Source organism: Arachis hypogaea, chromosome 18, assembly GCF_003086295.3.
Source record: "Arachis hypogaea cultivar Tifrunner chromosome 18, arahy.Tifrunner.gnm2.J5K5, whole genome shotgun sequence".
Classification (NCBI taxonomy): Eukaryota; Viridiplantae; Streptophyta; class Magnoliopsida; order Fabales; family Fabaceae; genus Arachis; species Arachis hypogaea.
In genome coordinates, this window is record NC_092053.1 from 128,623,182 (window position 1) to 128,644,540 (window position 21,359).

The 21,359-nt window shown below is 34.5% G+C and overlaps 2 protein-coding genes across 5 annotated transcripts; one reads left to right on the forward strand and one right to left on the reverse strand.

The window, feature by feature from the left end:
• Positions 1–4,494: 4,494 nt before the first annotated feature.
• LOC112771935 (probable protein phosphatase 2C 22) lies at positions 4,495–7,988 on the forward strand. 4 transcript variants are annotated; one of them, XM_072224514.1, is made up of 5 exons: positions 4,495–4,708; positions 4,927–5,112; positions 5,766–5,972; positions 6,325–6,536; positions 7,197–7,988. In XM_072224514.1, the coding sequence occupies exons 2-5, from the start codon at positions 4,972–4,974 to the stop codon at positions 7,759–7,761; spliced, it is 1,125 nt and encodes a 374-aa protein (XP_072080615.1). In that variant the 5' UTR covers positions 4,495–4,708; positions 4,927–4,971; the 3' UTR covers positions 7,762–7,988. The 4 variants fall into 4 exon arrangements, with proteins under 4 accessions (XP_072080615.1, XP_025672580.1, XP_025672581.1 ...); XM_025816795.2 differs by having other exon boundaries at positions 4,519–4,708; positions 5,763–5,972; XM_025816796.3 differs by having other exon boundaries at positions 4,555–5,112.
• Positions 7,989–9,050: 1,062 nt separating this feature from the next.
• Positions 9,051–19,454, reverse strand: LOC112773021 (pleiotropic drug resistance protein 1-like). The gene is made up of 24 exons (XM_072224515.1): positions 18,961–19,454; positions 18,749–18,869; positions 18,509–18,597; positions 18,336–18,420; positions 17,945–18,104; positions 17,718–17,794; positions 17,570–17,623; positions 17,402–17,492; positions 16,979–17,280; positions 16,374–16,655; positions 15,736–16,052; positions 15,059–15,219; positions 14,318–14,421; positions 14,047–14,203; positions 13,284–13,391; positions 13,036–13,193; positions 12,615–12,947; positions 12,200–12,490; positions 12,022–12,105; positions 11,794–11,927; positions 11,188–11,415; positions 10,928–11,099; positions 10,074–10,328; positions 9,051–9,466 (listed from the first exon to the last, which is right to left on the reverse strand). The coding sequence occupies exons 1-24, from the start codon at positions 19,278–19,280 to the stop codon at positions 9,209–9,211; spliced, it is 4,341 nt and encodes a 1,446-aa protein (XP_072080616.1). The 5' UTR covers positions 19,281–19,454; the 3' UTR covers positions 9,051–9,208.
• Between the last annotated feature and the right edge of the window lie 1,905 nt (positions 19,455–21,359).

Genomic DNA, 21,359 nt, shown 5'->3' on the forward strand with positions numbered 1-21,359 from the left:
GTGGAAGAAGAAAATAAAGTGGAAAGTGGAAATAGAGTGGGGTTAGATTTCCGGCCCCACGGTGGGCGCCAGATGTTTCATCCTGAACGAGCCGAGGTCAGTAGCCTCTGGTCGAGCACCTGGATTCGCGGTTGAGCTAAACGTCGTCCAGATATAAGAGTGCGGACTTAGCCTCGACCTTCTGAAACACGGCGGCAGGAGCATCTGCACAAAGCATTCCGACGCTCATGTAAGTGTGTGAGTTATAAGCAAATAAAGAGTAATAATCAGAAGTAAGTGTAGAACCTGAGTTTTTATGAGTTAGAGGGTCTAGTTTTATAGACGTTTTTGGGTTGGTAGTGGACTTCATAGGTTCCAATATTCCTGGTCAGTGCAGTTAGTAGTATCTTTTTGATATGTATGGAGGCGTGTTTGAGTAGTGTAATATGTTTTGGGTAACGGTTTTGGGAGATAAGGTTTATTGTTTTGTTTGTTTCCGACCTTTAAGGTCGGTTCATAACTGATTATTGCGTGGTACACGTCAGGTAGTATTTTAATAAAATTAAATATTTAATTAGGTTTTAGACCTGAACAGGTGATGAACAATACTAATATGATGAGGTTGACTTTCATAATAAAAAAGCGCTGAGTAGGGTGAAGGTCTTGCCAAGTAAATATGATTATGGGCATGATATTATAACCGCATTGCAGAGATGCTAAGTGAGGACATCATTCTATTTTTTTTTCCCATCTATTAAGCTCTCTAAAACAGGAGCGGGTGCAAACTTTGTTTGGTTGGTTAGCCATTACCAATGAGTAGTTCTCTATTAAGTCCAACTTTTCTTTGATTCGAGTTGAATAAGCACATTTTCAAGGAGGATAGATCTCTAGAAGAAAATAACATTCACAAGTTTATTGTCCATCTGGCTAAAAACTACTTCCTGACTCTGATAGAAGTATCACAGGTCAGAAAAACAAAGCAGGAAATATTATGAAAAAATAGATCCCTTGGTTATTTTCTAACTATTCGTAGATCAAACTATATTCTGATAGCTTTATCAATAAAGATGATAGCGCAGTGTGCAGTGAAATTTTAAGAGATTGAAGGAAGATTCCTGAATTGCTTTGGTTCAAAGTTAAGGAAGTTGATCTAAACGGTGAGTTTAACAGAATTATGGGGTATTCTTTTGGGATCCGGATTTAACCCTAAGTTTAAGCATCTTCAATATAACATTGTAAGTTGACTCGATGGTAACAATAAAGCTTTATTTTCAAAATACTATTGAGCTACATTCGACAAGAGTGATGACTATTAAAGACGGTTTAGTAGACTGAACAGTTTGGATCTTTATCACGAATTCAGAAAAACTCACACTTTTGGAGATAGATTGGCGATTCATGGTCTTGGTTTGCAATTTGGATATCATAGCTTTCATAATTTATCTTCATATTACTTAGGCTTGGTTTGGTAAAACTTTTATTTTTCGAAAGTAATTTATGAAACCTGTCTTTTAAAAAACAACTTTTTAAAAGCTGCAGCACTTGCGTTTGGTAAAACCATATCAAAAATAGCTTTTAACAAGCACAAGCACTACAATTGTATTTGGTAAAATAGTTTTTAAAAATTAAAAAAATTATAATAAACATATTTATAACGAAGAATAATTTTTTTTTTAAATTTTAGAGACCAATAATTTAAATATTTATTTGATTTATTCTCTATATTAATATAAATAGAGTTATCAATAGTCAATAATAAAATTGTATGTAATCCAATGTTAGTACTGATACATCCATTACTCATCTATATATATTGACTCACTTTTATAAATCACAGAAAATGGGACACATATCTCAAGTAAAATTATATATCTATATTTATATATGTATATATATATATATATGTTGTTATTATAATTTTGACTAATGTTCATGAAGTTGGTGTACGAAAATTTTATGATTGGTTTCCATAAATCAGGTCTCCTTCTTCACGTTCTAAAGAACAGAGAAAAACAAATATCTACTAGAAAATACAAAAACAACTCACAAAAAATAATATAAATAGATAGAAGTTTATAGCTAATACGTGATAGAGATGTATTTATGTTGAAATTGTGAAGATTAAGTTGGAAAATAAAAAATATATGAAGATTGTGTTAGAATTTGTGAAGGTTAGGTTGAGAAATTAGAAATATATGAATATTTCAATTGCAATACAATGAAGAAAATATGTGTGAAAAAACAAATAAAATCTAGTGTTAATAATTAATAATGGTAATTTTGAATATTTATTATATTAGATTTTTTTAAATTTTGATAAGCACAAGCCAACTTTGAAAAGCTCCCTCTTAGGTGCTTTCAAAAGCACTCATAACTTTTAAAAGCTGCAAGCACTAGCACTTGGGCTTTTTAATTTACCAAACGCAAAATGAGGTACTTGTGCTTTTAAAAAGCACAAGCACCTCTTCAAAAAACTTTACCAAACCCAGCCTTAAGCTATTGGTACAACGTTTGTTAGAGTAGTTTTAATGTAATTTTCTTTTAGGTTTTTTTTTTTTTACGGCACGGCTAATAATACGTTTAAAAAAAATTAATTTTAATTTTAAAAATTAATTTTAAATTAATTAGATTTAATAATAATTTTAATTTTTTTTATTTTTGAATATTTTTTTTCAAATAACGTCATCTTCCATCTCTTCGCACTATCCTCCCGTCTCCTCTAATCATCTGCCATTTAGTAGGGATGTTTGCGGTGCGGTTTGGTTCTATTTTAAGGGAAAAAGTCATCCGATCCGAACGCTTAATTTATGTGCGGTGCGGTTTGGATTGGATGAATTTTTTTTGGAAATCCGATCCAATCCGATCCGATTACAAGCGGTTTGGATCGGTTTGGATTTGTAATTTTTTAAATAAAAAAATTAAATACATATAACAAGTCTCAACATCAAATTTTAAATAATCAACAATGACATAACAAGTCTTAACAATATCTTAAAAAGCCAACGATAACATAATAATAGAAATAAAATTATAGGTTAGTTAAAATAAATAAATAAATAACATTTTGAACATAAAATATTTATTAAATAATAATAATACACAAATAATAAAAAAATATATAATAAATTGAACATGTTATAAGTATAATTATAAATATAATAATAAAATAATAATATTATAGCCCATTGTGCGGTTTGGATTGGATTGGATCGGTTATGAAAGGTAGATCCGAAATCCGATCCAATCCAGCGGTTTGCAAAAAATAGAATCCAATCAAATCCGAATTAGTGCGGTTTTTGGTTTGGATCGAATTGGATGAGCGGTTTAATTTGGATCGGTTTGGATTTGAACACCCCTACCATTTAGGCCTCTGTCGTTAGGTCGCCACTGCTATATCGCGATTCCGGTGTTCTCATAACTGCTGTCACATTATTTATTTTTTATCAACTAAGTTGGATGTTGATTTTACTATGTGTGTGTATGATTCTTTTCATTCTAAAATGAATATTTATTTGGGTACACTATTGGTATTTCACTTGATTTGTTTGATTTTTTTCACTAAAATGTGGATGTTTATTTGGATCATACCATTTAGGTGAACGAAACAAAGCAGCACACGATAGAAGTGGCGAAGACACGATGCAGCGGCGTAGAAGGAAGGACAGAGGTGCAGCATTGGAGCAGCAACGGAACATGGTGCGACGTCTCGGTGGGAGAAGAAGGCGCGCAGCGGCAACGTCGCTTGCAGGGAGAACAAGGGCGGCGCGACACATGGGAGAAGAAGGTGCAGTGGCGACATCGAGAGCAGGAGACACGATGTAAGGAAGAAGTAGGTGCAGCGACGGTGTCGGTTGTAAGGAGCACAAGGACGGTGCGACACGTTGGAGAAAAAAGTGCAATGGCAGTGCGGCATGATGCTTCTTCAAACGGCGGCAGCGGCGATGAGGTGCGTTGGTGACTGCGCGATAGGGAAAGGGGAGTGAAGTGGCTACAACAAAAGGAGAGAAAGGTGGAAAGTGAGAGGCTAAGGTTGTCGCAGATAAATAGAGTGGAATGTTTTTTGTTTGGACTTTGGCTTTTGTTAAGAATATGAACAATGAGTTCTAAAATTGGTTCAATAAAGTAAAAAACACACTACACCTCCAAATTATCCACCTAAATCTTAATATTAGGATAACTATCCGCACACCTAGTGAATTGAACATCCGATAAATCTATTATTCACATTGATTAGTATTTTCAGGTAGACAATGAAAATATTAAACAATGTGAACAATGGGTATATCAAATGTTTAATTCACTTGGTGTGCGGATTGTTATTCTAATATTAAAATTTAGGTGAGTAATTTAGAGTGTAGTGTATTTTATTTAAATTGGACTAATTTTAAGGCCCGTTGTTCATGTTAATAATTTTATATGTAGTTTATAATAACTAAATAATATTTACCATTTAAATTAAATTGGAAGCAAAACTAGCATTTCCCATAAACAAAAATTGGCTTCAGCATGTGGTGCATCATCTCATGAATGGACGACGTGTTAGAATAGAACGTAGCTCCGGTTAAAATGCACGGTGCCGTTTAAAAGAAACAAAGCCCCCAAAACATCTTCCGTGACGTTACAAGAAACGACGTCGTTACGAACCTGCCACCGCACACGCAAATTTGGGAAACTTCAAAGTTAAAACCCACCTAACAACCACCACCGACCACCGCGTTCAGCTACGACGGTGAATCTCTATCTCTCTCTTTCTCCCTCCACAAATCCTATTCTTCTCTCTCTCTCTCTCTAACCATTCACATTTTGTTTTATACAACTCCTATGTGTTAATCTCGTTGCAACGAACAAAATCACCCTAAAACAAAAAAAATACCTAATTTTGACCCTCGTTCAAGCTACCCAATAGCGTTTTCTGATCTGGGTCGAACCCTATTTTCTATTTCTCAGCTTATATTTTATAATTTTACTTTTGGGGGGCGAGGCTATGTGAAAATGGAGGAAATTGAAGGGTTCAATTGTGGTGAAAGTAAGAGCCCCATTGATGGTCGACCTCCGAATCCACCTTCTTCTGCTGCCTCTGCCTTTCGCCAATGCCATCACAACAAGAAACCCCTTGTTCGCCATCCTTCTCTTGTAAGTTATAATTTTAATTCTTCCTTTTTTTTTTAAATGAAAAAATTAATTAGGAAAGTGTATTTATTGTGCTTATGCTGTTGAACCTTAGTGCTGCTAGGTTACAGAAATGGTGTTGTTTCGTCCTTTTGTTTGTTGGTACATGAATTATTAATTTCTTTATATAAGTTGTGTTTATATATATTTAAACGTATTTTTTTTAATATTCAAATAAAATTTTATTTGTCATTTTGGGAAAGCAACACTGTTAAGAGTTTTTCAAAGTTGTGGCTAAGGAGAATTATTGTTTGTCTTCTATTAAGTTGAGGTAACGTATGCATTATAAAACAAAAAAAACCTATGGAAAAGATTTCAGTTTGTTCCTCTTTAGGAATCAATTGCTTGTTTTTCTTTTGTTTTAGTGACCAAGAAGAGGTAGACATTTATTTATCTACATAGATGGGTGCCTCAAAGTGTGATAACCTACTTGTGCCATTTAGTTTACCTTTGTGAAGTTAGTTTATTGGATGATAGTTGGTAATTGGCTATTGTCAATGGTGTTAATTTCTGGAGTTCAATTCAAGTTTAATTCTACATTTAAAAGTTAGTTTTTTCTTGAATTTTTTTAACACTTTAGAATTTGGATAATTGTTTTCTGGTGACAAACTTAGCAGATGATGACAAAACTTTCTGATGTATCCGTTGAACCGGAGCGTGCCACTGAAGATTGTCAATCTGATTTCCTTCCAAAGCTTCGTTCTGGAGGATGTGGTAATATGGGGTTCCGGTCAAGTATGGAAGATGTTTATGTTTGCGTTGACAATTTTATGCAAGAGAATGCACTCAAGAACCATATAGACGGACCTAGTGCTTTCTATGGGGTACTGATCTACTCTTCCACTTATTGGAGAACAAACTATTATGTGAATAGATGGATGATTTTTGAAATAAAAGAATAAAATAATCATTATGTCTCACTTTTATTTCTCTCTTCTTGTATGTTCCACTTGTCTCTTGACGTAATTTTCAAAGTTTTATATAATATTAATGTACATGCTAATCTTTTCTGGTAGTATTGTTTCTTTGCCTTTGTTCTAGATCAATGTATGTAAAGACATTATACACACCGTTGTTGTCCATGGAGTAGCTAACGAGTAGAAGGAAATTTGTGTATGTTGCCTGCTTTTCTTTTAAAACATGTCTTATGACATTGTGTGTCTAATGACGGATCAGGTATTTGATGGACATGGTGGAAAGCATGCTGCTGATTTTGCTTGCCACCATTTACCAAAGTTCATTGTTCAAGATGATGATTTCCCAAGTGATATTGAGAGGATAATTGCTTCAGCATTTCTGCAAACTGACAATGCCTTCGCAGAAGCCTGCTCTGTGGATGCTACCCTTGCATCTGGCACTACGGCGTTGGCTGCTCTTGTTATTGGAAGGTTAGGTTTTTGATACTAAACAATCTCAACATACATTTGAGAAAATAAGTTTAAGAGCACTATAGTGCCAAATGCATTTTATTTATTATTCTTTACTTCTTAGGTCTTCAGTGTGTTTGAAATCATTTGGGTCCAATGGAGCTTCAGGGGGCATTGTAACCTGTCTCAAAAGTTGGCCCTTTGTTATTTTTCTATGCTTTTCCTTCTCTGAATGTTGGAGCTCATTAATGATTTAATTAGTTATCCATTATAGCATGTTGAAACTTGGCATCTGTGAGCTGGTGAGTATGTGCGAAGGAAGAAAAAAGAAGAAAGAGAGGAGAGAATATGGAAAATAGAGCTGAAGATTTTCTGTTAGTATGGCAATTGGCAAATCACACTCTGCACTATACAAAGAATTGCCTTATATACAAGAGACCAACAAAATTGTTATTCTAACTAACTATACAGGTTGGACTAACTAGATTGAGATGAGTAATCTAACTATGGTAAATAAATGGTAAATAAATGATCTAACTATACATCTCGGTCATGCTAATAGAGTTGCTATAATAGGTAACTAATTAAATCATTAATGAGCTCCAACACCGAACGAGAAAATGACATGACATACTACATGGCTTTGATAATCTGCATGTTGATTATAGTTTCTGATTGCAGGCAACTGGTGGTAGCAAATGCTGGAGATTGCCGAGCTGTGCTGTGTCGGCGTGGAAAAGCAATTGAAATGTCAAGAGATCATAAACCTGTGTGCATGAAAGAGAAGAAGCGTATTGAGGCATCTGGGGGGTATGTCTATGATGGATATCTTAATGGACAACTCAATGTTGCTCGTGCTATTGGCGATTGGCACGTGGAAGGGATGAAAAGCCGAGGCGGGGGACCACTCAGCGCAGAACCTGAGTTTATGAGTACAAAACTCACCGCCGAGGATGAATTCCTCATAATTGGTTGCGACGGGATTTGGGATGTATTTAGGAGCCAGAATGCAGTAGACTTTGCTCGCCGCAGGCTTCAGGAACATAATGACCCCACCATGTGTAGCAAGGATTTGGTTGATGAGGCTTTGAAAAGAAAGAGTGGAGACAATTTATCTGCTGTTGTAATTTGCTTCCAGCAACAACCTCCGCCTAACTTGGTGGTGCCGCGCTCGAGAGTGCACAGGAGCTTCTCCGCCGAAGGCTTGAGGGAGTTGCAAAGCTTCCTGGATAACTTAGGTAATTGAGCTTTTGATGTTAAATTTTCTCTTTTTTTTTTTTTTTTACCCTCTAGGAACTAAGATTCATTTGTAGGTGTAGATTGAGAAAACTTTGACTGTAAAATATGCGGCATCTAGTCGACATTTTAATTTTTGTGTTAGTCATTTGGTGATTGGCAATGTAGAATTATTGGTTCATTCTTTTTTCTTTTAAGCATAAACAAATCCAATGAATGAATACATATTTGAGGGCTTGTTTGGTTCTTAGTTCTGACTATGAGAGGCATTTCATAGCAATGAATTTGTACTCTCTTGAAATGGGAAAAATAGTTGTACTAACTTTCTCATGTATTTCTTCTATTTTCTACAATCTCAAGACTTTCTATTTCCATTAACATTAGCTTCAAGAGTTTATGGAAAGTTCAAGTGAATGTATGTTTGCTTAAGTTAATTATCGTAAAATCTTAGGTATATAACTGCAGCTGTAAAACTTTTTTTTTTTGGGGGCTAATGTTATGTAAATTTTTTTCTTGAATTGAGCCTTTCTTTGTCATTTATATATAAAAAAATAAACTAAAAATTATTGAAACTCCTTTTTCTCTTTAAGCACAAGTAGCAAGAAAATCATTCATTTCTCAAATGCATGTTTCACATGCAGCATTGCTATTAACCCAAACATGAATTTTGAGAAACATACCACAAAGTTTAAACCTTTCTTGAAACGACAGCATTATTATATTTTGCATTAGAAAAGTTTAAAAGCCCTTGCTAATGCCAAGTCCAAACACTTACTCTTCTCTTTCTCTGAATTCCAAATTTTCATCTTCATTCCTTTCCTTCCAATGCTTCCTGTCCACTTTCACAACTGCAGTTTCTAGAATCTCACTTTCAAAGTCTTTATCCATTTTAGAGAAAAAGAAAAAAAAAAGAGTTCACTCTTTTAACACTTTTTTAGTTTTTTTAGCGACCCATTTTCCAGAATCTTACATTGAAAAAAGTTCACACATTGTGTGTTTTTTCAACCTATTTCCAGAAGCCTCACCATGAAACTCTTGCCGCAAAAAAGAATCACCCCCTCCGTTCCAAAATAGTTATCGTTTACACTTTTTGGGTTTTATATTAATTTTTCAATGCAGCTCTACAACTAGATAGATGCTTGCACCTTCCACAAGAAAACGTTCCCAACAAATTAAGTGTGGTCTAGGAATATTTTACTGCTTTAAATTTCATTATTAATTAAATTTTATACAAGTGTATATATAAAAACAATAATGTTTATGAGATAATAGAAAATCAGACTAAACAGGCCAAAATTATCTTATTTAAAATTTATTCATTATTATTAGAACAAGTGTGTAATTTTAAATGTAATAAATGTGTAATTATAAATGTTACATGTATGAAATATAAGATGTATGCTAAATATGGTAACTTTAATTATTGCTTCCCTAGTATTATTTATATAAAAATGTTTTCATCTCTTTTGGAAATTAAATGCCTTAATTGAAAAGGCAAAGGTGAATCCAAAGAGCAATGTGAAGCCAACAACAACAGCAGCAGCTATACCAATGAAATCATCTCTATATCCAAAATATCTCTCTACAAAATCTCCCACAGTTTCTCCAGTCTCTAGGCGTTCAGTTACATCACCGAACTGTGAAGTGACTAATCCATACATGGTCCATGCCACAGGACAAATCCAAAAGTACCATCTCCACCACACTGGCATTCTCTGTAAATATCAAAAGTTTGGCAAATGTGAGGAATGATGCTATTTCTTATTTGTGCCTTTTTTGGGAAATCACCTAACAGTCATGCATGTTAAGGTGTAGCAACTTCAATAGAGTATTTTTAAAATTTAAAATACAAAAAATAGTCAATGTTTGGATTACACTTTGCATTAGAAATAATCGATGGAATGAGACTGGACTCAGTATAGAGAAACGATTTCACTTTGATGGATAATCATTTATGTATAAAGTTTAAATTGAATTGAAACTAAAGATTAGAGTGACAAATTTCATATTTAGTCTCAAGTGCTTGTTTGTGACGATTAGTTTTTACAAATGCTGATGTAGCATCTTATAGAACCAAAAATAAAACTAAACTGAAACCGAGCATTGTGAATGCTATTATGCATGGGTGGAAAGAAAGTTGTGACCAATGTTTTAAGGGACAATTTAGGAAGGAAGTGTTAAAATAGACATCTAAAGATCACTTTATTAATAAAACAATTCATAAAAAATGCTACTAGTATTTCTTCAAATATTTTTTAAACTCATAAGAATAGCATTTTCTAAAATATTAAAATGAAAGCATAAGAGATAATGGTAGCTTACAGTTCTAGGAATGACAAATCCTGAGAAAAGGTTCCATATCAAGTAGAACCCAAGAGAAACTATGGCAGCAATATGGTGATCTGGGGTAATACCAATAGCCATCATCCCGTATAAGGTGTAGTAAAAAAATGTAAAGAACATGAAGAACAGAAACCAAAAGAACTTGGCAGCCGCCCACTCAAACCCAATCATGGCATACACTATGACACCATATGCCAGGGTCTGTAGCAATATGTATGGGATCTCAATAGCAACCTGTAAGATTTTCAAATGTGGTGAATTGGTTAAAATTTCATCAGATCTAGAGTTTCCAAGAGTTTCCATTTTCATTCTACTTTGTGACTATTGTTAAACAATATGTTGATGATTTTCCTTCTAAATTACATTCTCCATTCTATGATTTTCATCATTGTGACTTTCATAATATTTTCTTAAATCAATGAATTTATATATTTGAAAATAGCTTTAAAAAGGTCAAAATGATCATCATTAGTGTGAAGGGCTATAAAAATCAACAATGAACATTAAAAATCAGCCACCAAATCACCCATCCGTATAGAATACACGTTAGAATGCAAAATACACATTGAAAATCAATTAAACAATACGTGTATTTATACACAAATAATAATGACGGATTTAATGACCAATTTTCTGTGTGACCATGGTACTTTTGAATACCAATACAAGACAAAAACCAATTTAGATAAAAAGATAGATATAAAACTAAAATTGTCTAAATATTAAAAAACTAGAAATAAAATCTTGTCTTTATTTGGTTATCTCAATATCTCTAAATTTTGTCATGATAGACTTACCAAATATAGCCACTAAATGGAAAACTTTATGCATACCTGTCCAAATGCATATGGCAAAGCTGAGTACATGCCGGCAGCTTTTTCTCTATAAAAGACTGTTCTCTCAATGGCCACAACAGGTTGCACAGAACTAGCATTTTGTACTCCAATGCTGAGTACTGCAGCATACATGGATCCCATGGCATTAAATATATCTTGTGCTCTTTTCCTGCATTCAAGAAATCAAAACTCAAAACATGTAACTAAACTAAGGCGATGAAAAAGAAAATAAAGGATATATGTTTGTTTCTTGCTACCTTTTGGAGCCAAAATCCCAGAAAATTGTCCCAAACAAAAGGGCTAAGAATGTTGTGAACAAGAGTCTCACTGCACTGTATGGAGGGTTTCTCCAATATGATAGGTTCTGTTTCCAAAGGCAAGCCTTACATTGGGTTACGAAGGACTGTGAGTACTTTGTTGGAAAGTATAAGTCCTTAGAATCTGATGGGGGTGTACTTAGTTCACTTATCAGCGCCTTGTTTCCCCTGAACGTGATTGTACATATATTAGTCAACTATAGAAAAGCATATTGACAGTTGCACAGAAAACAATTTTGCCATTAAAATATGAACTGTCGATTTAAAATAGTTTTACAAAGATATTCAATCATATATTGGCATACAACAAAAAAAAAGACTAGTCATATCTACTACTTGAATGATTATACGAAAGAATGGATGTGATTGGATGATGATGTTAAACAAGTTCATGGAAATTACTTTATAATTATTCATATGATAGTGTAAAACTGTTTTATGCCGTGGGTGTATAGAAATTATTATTCTCGTAAAACATTCGAGTCAAAATCAAGTTTATCGTTATGGCTCTTATGCCTTTTCTTTTTCTTTGAAGTTATTCCTTACCTGTATAGATCAGAATTCTTGTATAGTTCAGCAAAGTTAATTCCTAGAGCTTCCTCTTGTGTTTCTGAAGTAACCTCCAACATCCAGGTTGCAGGATTATAACCATTCTTGATCTTTGGCACTCCATTAATTCCCTATATAGCATGCATAGCTTTGTTTGATTAATAAAGTGATTGATAAAACAAGAAATATTTAATATTAATTACCACTGAAGAGTTAGTTGCTTACCTCAAAGTAACTGATAAGATGAGAAGAATGGCGGCCTAATGGCCCAACATATATCTCTTCACCTCCACGCTTCAAGAGAAATAACTGTAATAAAACGGAAAACATATAGTTATAGCATTGAAACACTTGAATTTAGTAAAGCATTATTGAGTCAGAAAAAGAAGAATCGATCTCTAACCTCATCGAAAACATCAAATATATCAATGCTAGGCTGGTGGATTGTGCACACCACGGTTCGGCCTGTGTTGACTGTGTTCCTCACTGTCCTCATAACTATAGCAGCAGCCCTGGCATCAAGGCCGGAGGTAGGTTCATCCATGAATATTATAGAAGGATTTGCAACAAGTTCAACCGCAATAGTTAGCCTCTTGCGCTGCTCTGTGGACAAACCATTCACTCCAGGTAATCCAACCAATGCATCTCTCAATGAATTCAGCTCTACCAGCTCCATAACTTCTTCAATGAACATCTACAATGAATCAATAAGAATTGTAAGAACCTAAATCAATATAGCACATTTTTTAGAAGAAAAAGCATGTCAATTTATTCAACTATGAAATGAATGGAGCAAACATTACTATATGTCAATTTACCTCTCTTGTAGAAGAATCAACCTCAGGGGGTAACCTTAGCCATGCAGAATAAACAAGTGACTCATAGACTGTGACATGGGGAGAGTGTATGTCAGTTTGCTCACAATATCCGGATATGCGAGCGAATGTTTCTTGCTTCTTAGGGTACCCTGATATGGTGATTTGACCTTGAATATATCCTGCAGTTTTCCTCCCAGATAACACATCCATTAGAGTGGTTTTACCAGCTCCACTTACACCCATTAGAGCTGTTAGAACTCCTGGTCTAAAAGCTCCACTTATACCCTTCAACAGTTCAACTTTATCTTCAACTATGCCTTGGGCCGTCATTTCCTGCAAGCATTAATCGAAACCAGTATTAATTTACATGTGTTGTTTGATCTTGCACTTGAAAGTTCCTTTCTGAAATCAGTTATTTTACCTGTGGCATGTCTACTGCATATCTGATTTCATCAAAAGTGATAGAAAGAGGCGTGAAAGGAAGAACCATCCCACACTTTCTGTCGCGATCGGTTCCATTAATGGCAACAACTCTTGCAGACAAGGTTCTTGATGACACACTTCTTCCATTACTTTTATCTGCATTGAAAATTGCACTTATAATATTACACAATGAACATGTGTGAAGCTAAAAATATGAAACATAAGCTAGCGGAACTTGTGAACAACCAGAAGCTCCATTCCTTCCAGAAGAAAGTTCAATGATGTGATCATTCCTAACAGAATTCCTCTCAGCTAAAGCTTCTTCTGATATCAATGCTTGTGGTTTGCCAAATGCTGCAGCATAATGATTCAATTCTTAGAGCAGTGCTATAGTTTCACATATTTGAAGGCAGCGCACACATGTACAAGATCATAGTTACTAGGACGGTTCTGAGAACCGGACTGAATTGGCCAGTTCAATCTAGTTAACCAAAAATTAACTATTAAACCGGTTTGATTCAAGATAAAAATCGGTTGTTAGTAAACCGGTCAAAATCCAGAAAAATAGATCAAAAACAGTAAATTGGTGGAATCGACTTTTTAGCAATTTTTTATTATATCTGGTTCAACTTCTTAAATCTCGATTGAATACCGGTTTCGTTCACGAAGAGAAAGTTTAGGGGTCAGCATTTTTATTAAAATTTGGCCAACACTTAACCATAAAAAGAAAGTGAGTAATCTCACACCATTAAAAACACTGATGATAACTAATTAATAGCTATAAATTACAAAATCTGTTGGCCCGCTAGCACTCCTCCACTTGGTTACTACAAAGCTGGTGGTGTAGGGATGGATAGAAGGTTCGTTTGGATACATAGTTTACTACTATTTAGTAAATGTATTCAAAGATAGAATAGAAAAATTTAGTCTTTGTTGTTCGATATCTTTTTAGTCCAATAAAACAGTTACTAAATGGGATCCAAGCTACCTACACATAAAATATACTTACGGTCAAGAAAATGCAAGGCCAAAGGGAAAAGCAAATTGAAGAGTAACATGTATCCAATGGAAGCTCCTACTCCAATCCAATACCAATATGCTTCAGGGAATATTCCACGTGCTTTTAAGACCTGAACACCTAATGATTCTGTTGAATTAGGTGGAACCTGCAACAATATCAATAAGAAATTCACTTAATTATCAAAATCACATATCAAAATTGTTCCCTAGTCATTTTGTATTCTTTGTGCATGTTTCATTGGTTTGATTGTATTCCTTACATGTTTCCAACTGTTTCCCAGGAATTCATTCACAGCTAAAGCATTCTGTCCGTACATCATGGGAGAGGTCCAGTAACCCCATAACCACCACTTCCTCACATCAACTGATTCAAAAGTATGTAAGTAGTTCTGTGTTAGATTTTGATATTAGGAGTTTAAAACAAGGTAACGGAAAAATATGTGCTTTTTTTTTTCATAATAAACTCTGTCAAAGGCAAACAAACTCAATAGTCCACCTAAACTTGTGAAGATTAGGTAAACTTGAATTGTAAACTCGATTTCAGCTTTTTTTTTAATAATACGTTATTTTTTTCAAAATTTATTATCAAAATACCACTTTTTAAACTAATTATCTAAATGCCACCTTTTTACTAAGATGGCAACTGATTTGCTATTTTTATATTTAATTATAATTGATGCTAGTAATATAGAAAGGATGACATCTGGATAATTAGTTTTAAAAGAGTGCGATTTTAATATTAAGTTTCGAAACAAGTTGACGCGGTAAAAAAGAGCATCGATTTCTAACAGTACTTGCATATTTTAGGAGACTAGGACATCTAGACTATAAATTTTCAAATATAATACTTGAGAATTGTATAACAAATAAAATTTTAGTAGTTGTGAATAAGGAATATCCAAGTACTTTTCACTCTATTTGAAGACAAAAACTTATGATAAACTCATAAGAGTTGAGAGTTTAAGAGCTTGAGTTAACCGTTAACTGAAATAACGTTTCACCTCTAGATAGGACGAATCCACCCATGACCATAATTGCAATTAAAGAAAATACTCCAAATGCGTTGGCCACAACGAGGTTCCTCCCAACTGCCCCAATAAATCGAAAAAGTGAAGCGGCCATCTGGTTGATGCAAGCTAGCAGAAGATACTGCTTGATGAACCTGCCATGAGAAATTATATGACCATAATGCAAACCAACCAAATTATCTAAAAAGGTAGTGCTATTTGAACATAAATACATAATTATCATTGTTCTCCTTGTCAACGTATCATCTATATGGTATTGAATAATATATGGACTTCAATTGTACATGAACGAATCCACAATACTCTAATTTGATATATGGTTGAACACAACTTCTTGGTGCAATTTTAGACACTAGCATTGTGGACCCCACAATGCAAGACGGATGGTTAGGATTTGGCGTCTAAATCTAAACCGAAAATTTTGAGTTCAAGTATTATTATTGGGTGATGACTCTGATATGGAGTAAGAATGTATAGAGATACAGAAAGAGGTTGTAACTCTCTTTTATTTAAACACCTTTATCTAGTGGGATCCATAAGCCACAACACATGTCATATGCTCTTTTCACTCTTACTCTCTATCTCTGTACAATATTATCCTGTATCAGAATAATCACTTTTTTATTGTTACTTAAAAGACCTTTACTCACCTTTCAATATTTGGATCAAAGCCTATAACATAGTAAGTCATGACAACCCAAATACCAACTTCTACCAAAGTGATAGGAATCTTAAGGATCCATAATGGCAAGGAGTATGCCCAAGAAGGATAGAAGAGAAGGTCCCTTTGCTTATAAAAAACAGGGAGCTTTGCAACGGTCATGGATAGCTCAGAGAATCCATTGAACATTATCATAATCAGAACAAAGTACAAAGCTCCCATGTAGATCCCGCCATCAGATACTGTGTTCCGGTGCATCTCAGTCCTCAAGAACAATGTCATTGTTATGATTCCTGATATAGTCAACTGAAAAGAATGAAAAGGATCAAGCTTCTATCTAGTTGACTATAGTGTTGAAAAGAATATCATAGCTTTGGACCAATGTTATCAAACTCACCAATTCAGTTAAACTTAAGGAGTTTAGCTAAATTTGAATAGTAACAGTTTGTAAACCTTTAAGATGAATATTACATCCCTTCCGTTCTAAAATAATTATTATTTAGAAACTGTCACATTAACAATCCAATATATCATCTATATACAAATTGTATTGAAATAAGGTAATTTGTTATTGTACCACATTTTGACAAATATTTTGGGGAGGACCATAACTTGAACAGTACTTACTTGGCACATCTTGAAAATGTAGACAAAGGAGTTCCTTTTCATGAGCAAGAATTCTCTTGAAACACAAGCTCTTAGCAATTCCCTCTTGCTGACACCATACTTGTTCTTGGTTAGAACAGCAGGGTGGCCTCTGGTCTTGTCGAACGGGGTAGCAAGCTCATTGCCAAGTTTCCGGCCGATGTGAAATGACCGAAATGCATCTGCAAATTCTCTTACAGAGACAAAGGTATAAGGCTCATCATTGTTTGCCCAGTACTGCTCTTGATCTTTTCTTGATGTTACCTATTACATACATTAACAGAGAGAGCTTAGTCCATCATTTTAGAATGACAAATTCACCCCTCATTATTCAAAAAAGTGTGGCAAACTAGTCACCAATACACAATTCATACATCAACAGAAAGACTAATGATGACTGTTAACTGTTTTTTCAAAAATGATGAGAAACAAATCTTTTCACTTTCAGATCTTAAGAGATTACTTTATTCTCTTTATCCTTCACCACATTTTCCAATCCTGAGGAATGAATTCCTATGGGTTTTTTTTTCTCTTATTTTTACAGGGATGAAAGAACAAAAAAGTGTTTGGGGAAGTTAGAAAGTTACCTCTTGCAAGAAATCAGCTTCTCCTTTTCTGTTTGGACATTTGAATCCCATGTATTCAAAGAACTCAAGAACATTTTCTCTTGGACCCTGATACACAATTTGTCCATCTGATAGGAGAATTACATCATCAAATAGTTCATAAGTTTCTGGTGCTGGTTGGAGAAGAGATATCACAGCAGTTCCATTCAAAATGTGAATGGATTGTCTCAAAGAATTAACCATTTGGAATGTTGTAGAAGTATCCAAACCAGTTGATATTTCATCCATGAAAAGTGCCCTTGCTGGTCCAACTAGCATCTCACCTAAATAATTTATTTGCCACCAAAAAAAAAAAGTTGAAATAGATGAAAAAAAGAAAAAAATTACTAAAAGAAAATTACTTAAATTTCATGTTAAACAGATGATGAAATTTCTGGTTTTTACCAGTTGTGACTCTCTTTTTCTGTCCACCAGAAATCCCCCTAATCATTTCATCCCCTACCATGGTGTCAGCACATACTTCTAGACCCAAAATCTGCAATTTATTATGAGCAGAACTCAGAAAAAATATCTTAAAATCATATAAAAATTTTGATGAATTTAATTTGGTACCTTCATTATATAATCTGTAACTACATTGGTTTCTTGGCCTTCCAGTGCTGCAGCCTGAAAATTGAATATGTTTTACCTTCGTTTCTATATTCGAAGCATTTCATCATATTTTGAATAATTTAATATTGTTATTTGTGTCTTTGTAAACCTTCATATAAATATCTAGATCAGGATCTGGCTTAATGTTTTGTGCCTTTTCTCTTCTTGATAATTCTGCCAGCATATCTGCAAGTTACCAAAAATTTTAAACAGTTTAATCAAATGGATACACAATTTGCTATTTTTTGCTATTAAACTACTCTAAGTGCTAAATAAACATTTTGGTACATAGCATACAGAATGGAGAAGATGAGAGAACCCAAGCCTGAAACTTACCGTAACGCGTTCCGATCCCTTGACACCTTGCTGAAAAGGCCAATGTTTCTTTGACTGTAAGCTCCCCTATGTGGAGATCAGTTTGACTTATGTAAGCTGATGTTCTCTGAGGCACAAATTCCTCCATTTCATGACCATTGTAGGAAACTCTCCCAGAAAACTGCAATGTATCAGCAATAAACTTTGAATCATAATAAGCATGAAAAGGATTCTCTTCAAATCTAAGCATTCGTTAGTCCAATTCCTGATTAAAAGAAAAAAAAAGGGGGGCTTAATCTCACATCCAAGGTAGTCAAACTCAATAGTAAACCTAAACTCATGAAGTTTAGGTAAACTTGATTTGTGATTAAACTGAGAGTTTGATAACCTTGCTGACATCACATGTCCTTACTTTAAGATCTTTGCCGAGTCTTCCGGCCAGTGCTAGCAACAGCGTGGTCTTTCCGGAGCTTGGAGGGCCTAAGAGCAGTGTCATCCTACACAAGCCAAAAGAAAATGTTGAGAAATAGTTTCCTCAAAAAGGAAAAAATAAATCACAGATTTGAATTGTTGTGCTATATTCACCTTCTAGGCTTGATGATTCCACTAACATCATGAAGAACTGTGAATGGCTTCTTTCGACTCGGAAGAATGCGAAAAGAATTCAGGATCCCCTTCAAAAAGAGGAAAACCGAGGGAAAAAAGAAAAATTAATGTCTGCACAAAATAAATGTTAACTTCTAAGTTTGATTATGTTCCTAACAGAGTTTTTTGAAGTAGTAAGATCCAAAATCTAAATGATGATATTATCATACAGTTCATTACCTCTAACAAATTAATGCAGAAGTTAAGGTTTGTTGGCAATGCCCTGCTTCCAACATGAGCCTCAGCTTCAACATTCAAATGCTCGAATCGGACTTCAATCATCGGAATATCAAGTCCAACTCTGCAATTCAAAAAGCACAACAATTAACCACATTATAAAATATTTTTAACACATTATTATAAAATCTTATTAGTATGTTTCCTTCTATTACCTATCGATTCTTCTTCTCAATTTCAACAAGAACTTCTCATTGTCTTGTTCAGCAATCTTGACTAGCCTTTCTACTAATTTCTTCCTCTGCAAGGGACCGAGTTTGTTGACATCGATCTCGGTGTATTCGCCTTGCGATTCGGTTAGTATGCCTCTTGTTAAGCGTCGATATGTTGGAAGCTTCTCGATCGCCGCCCATTTGAGCTGTTCTTCGTCGTCGTCTCGTCTCGAAGAGCCTGAGAACACATCAACTGCACCACTGCTCCATACACGTGAGCTTCCTAAGCGTGCGCTCGCCACTCTCAGTTCATCATTCTCCATCTTTTGACGATGGTTAGTTGCTGATTCAAGTTAATTCTTTCGAAGAAACAGGTAGTAGTTTCTAGAAATGGATATTGTTGTTAGATTCATGGTTCAAGGATCAAGTGCGTGAAATGCATGTTACGTGTTTGAGCTTTTTCCTCTTATTGTTTCTGAAAGAAAGGGTAGTGTGTTGGTAATAAAGGTGAGGGTGGCTATTTATAGAATGATGATAGAAGAAATCAATAAACTTACACGCCGGTGCAGACTTGCAGTTTATGTCACCAAGTTTCATGTTCAAAAGTGAAAAAAGGTTCCATGCATGCAAATGGGATTTTAATTTCAACGTGTAATAAGTATCCGTTGCGTTTACGTTTTACATAACCATGAGCTGTGCTATGGTAATAGTTTACAAAAAATGCTACTGCACACCTAACAACAACTACTGTAATAAATAGTGAAGATTTTTTTTTTTGCTCTCTAAACAACAAACGGAAGCACAAAGCAAAATATCTATCATAAATCAAACATAATGATTTGCTTAAGAATTTTACAAGCCTCAAACTAATTAATATGATTGGAATTATTTTTAGCTCAATATTTAACTATCTAATCTGCACTTCTATTTATTTTTTTATATATCTAATCAAATTGCACAAGGTCGTAATAACATTTTTTGAATCTTATTAACTAAATCAACAACTTCAGATTTACACTTACCAAAAAAATCATGCAAAAGATAAAGAATATTTAGATAATTTATCTACACACTATGTCTCTCGGTTCGCCATTCCAAACTAAAACAAGGCTCCTCCAAACTACAAAAAGCTCACAAGATGACAGATCAGGAAAGAGAGCTATCAGAACAACCCGCAATTTAACTCCCATTAAAATTTTTAATAAGACAACTAAATCCAACCAAGCTCAAATTAATAATCAAACTAGCATCACAATTAATTTTAGGTTTAATTATTCTGTTAGTCTCTATAGTTTCGCGAAATTTTTAATTAGCTCCCTGTACTTTTTTTCTTTTTAATTGAGTCTTTGCACTAATTTTTTTTTAATTGGGTCCCTACACTTTTTTTCCTTTTATTTGGGTCCCTGCACCATTTCTTTTTTAGTTGGGTCCTTATAAAATTAAGCCAATTACTGCCAAGAGGGACCTAATTGAAAAAAAATTGGTGTAGGGATCCAATTAAAAGGAAAAAAACTATAGGGACCTATTTGAAAATTTTGCAAAACTATAGGGACCAGCAGAATAATTAAATCTTAATTTTAAAGCTATTACCTACAAGAGGTTTCCAAGAAAAACGGTTCCTGAAGGTACTAAAAAAAGTACACTTGTTCATATATAACCTTAGATCCATGACCGTGTTTCTGATGAGAGCAACCACCTTGTGTTCTGTCCAATAATTTTCAGCATTGAAAATGTCATTGCATCTATGCCTCCACAGCCACCACACTCCGACCCCCTAAAAGAACTTCCTTACCAGACATGACCTTCCGAAACTAGGTTTCCATAGAGAAGTCTTTAACCGAATCAATAACCCGAAGATCTAGCATCTACCAAATAACTCTGGAATATATACAATCTCTAAGACAATGTTCTACTGTTTTTGGAGCCGCATTGCATCTCTGGCATATAATCGAATTAGCTAGATGTCGCCTGAAGTGGAAGACCTCCGTCAGGAGAGCGTTATGAACCCCAAACCACACAGTGAATTTGATCTTTTTCGGAAGATTCAAGTGCCAAAGCCAGTTTCAGTTGCTATTTTCATTCCAATTCAATTTATTCTTTAACAACCAACGATAATCCTCTCTTATACTATACCTTTTTATCCATGCAGGCCACCAACTCTACCCCAGTTTCATGTCAGCCAAAGTCGAATAGTGCAGATAGTGAATGAAATGCTTGACCTCAAGAGGAATTGTTGATTCAAGTCTCTCCACCTCCCAAGATCTATCATGCCACAAATCTACCACTACAAAATCAGAATCAGATATGTGAACATAGAGAACAAGATCACAAAGCTTTTCAAAAGGAGTCCACTCATCATACCACACAGATTGCTACACATCTCCAACATTTTATCTGAACTT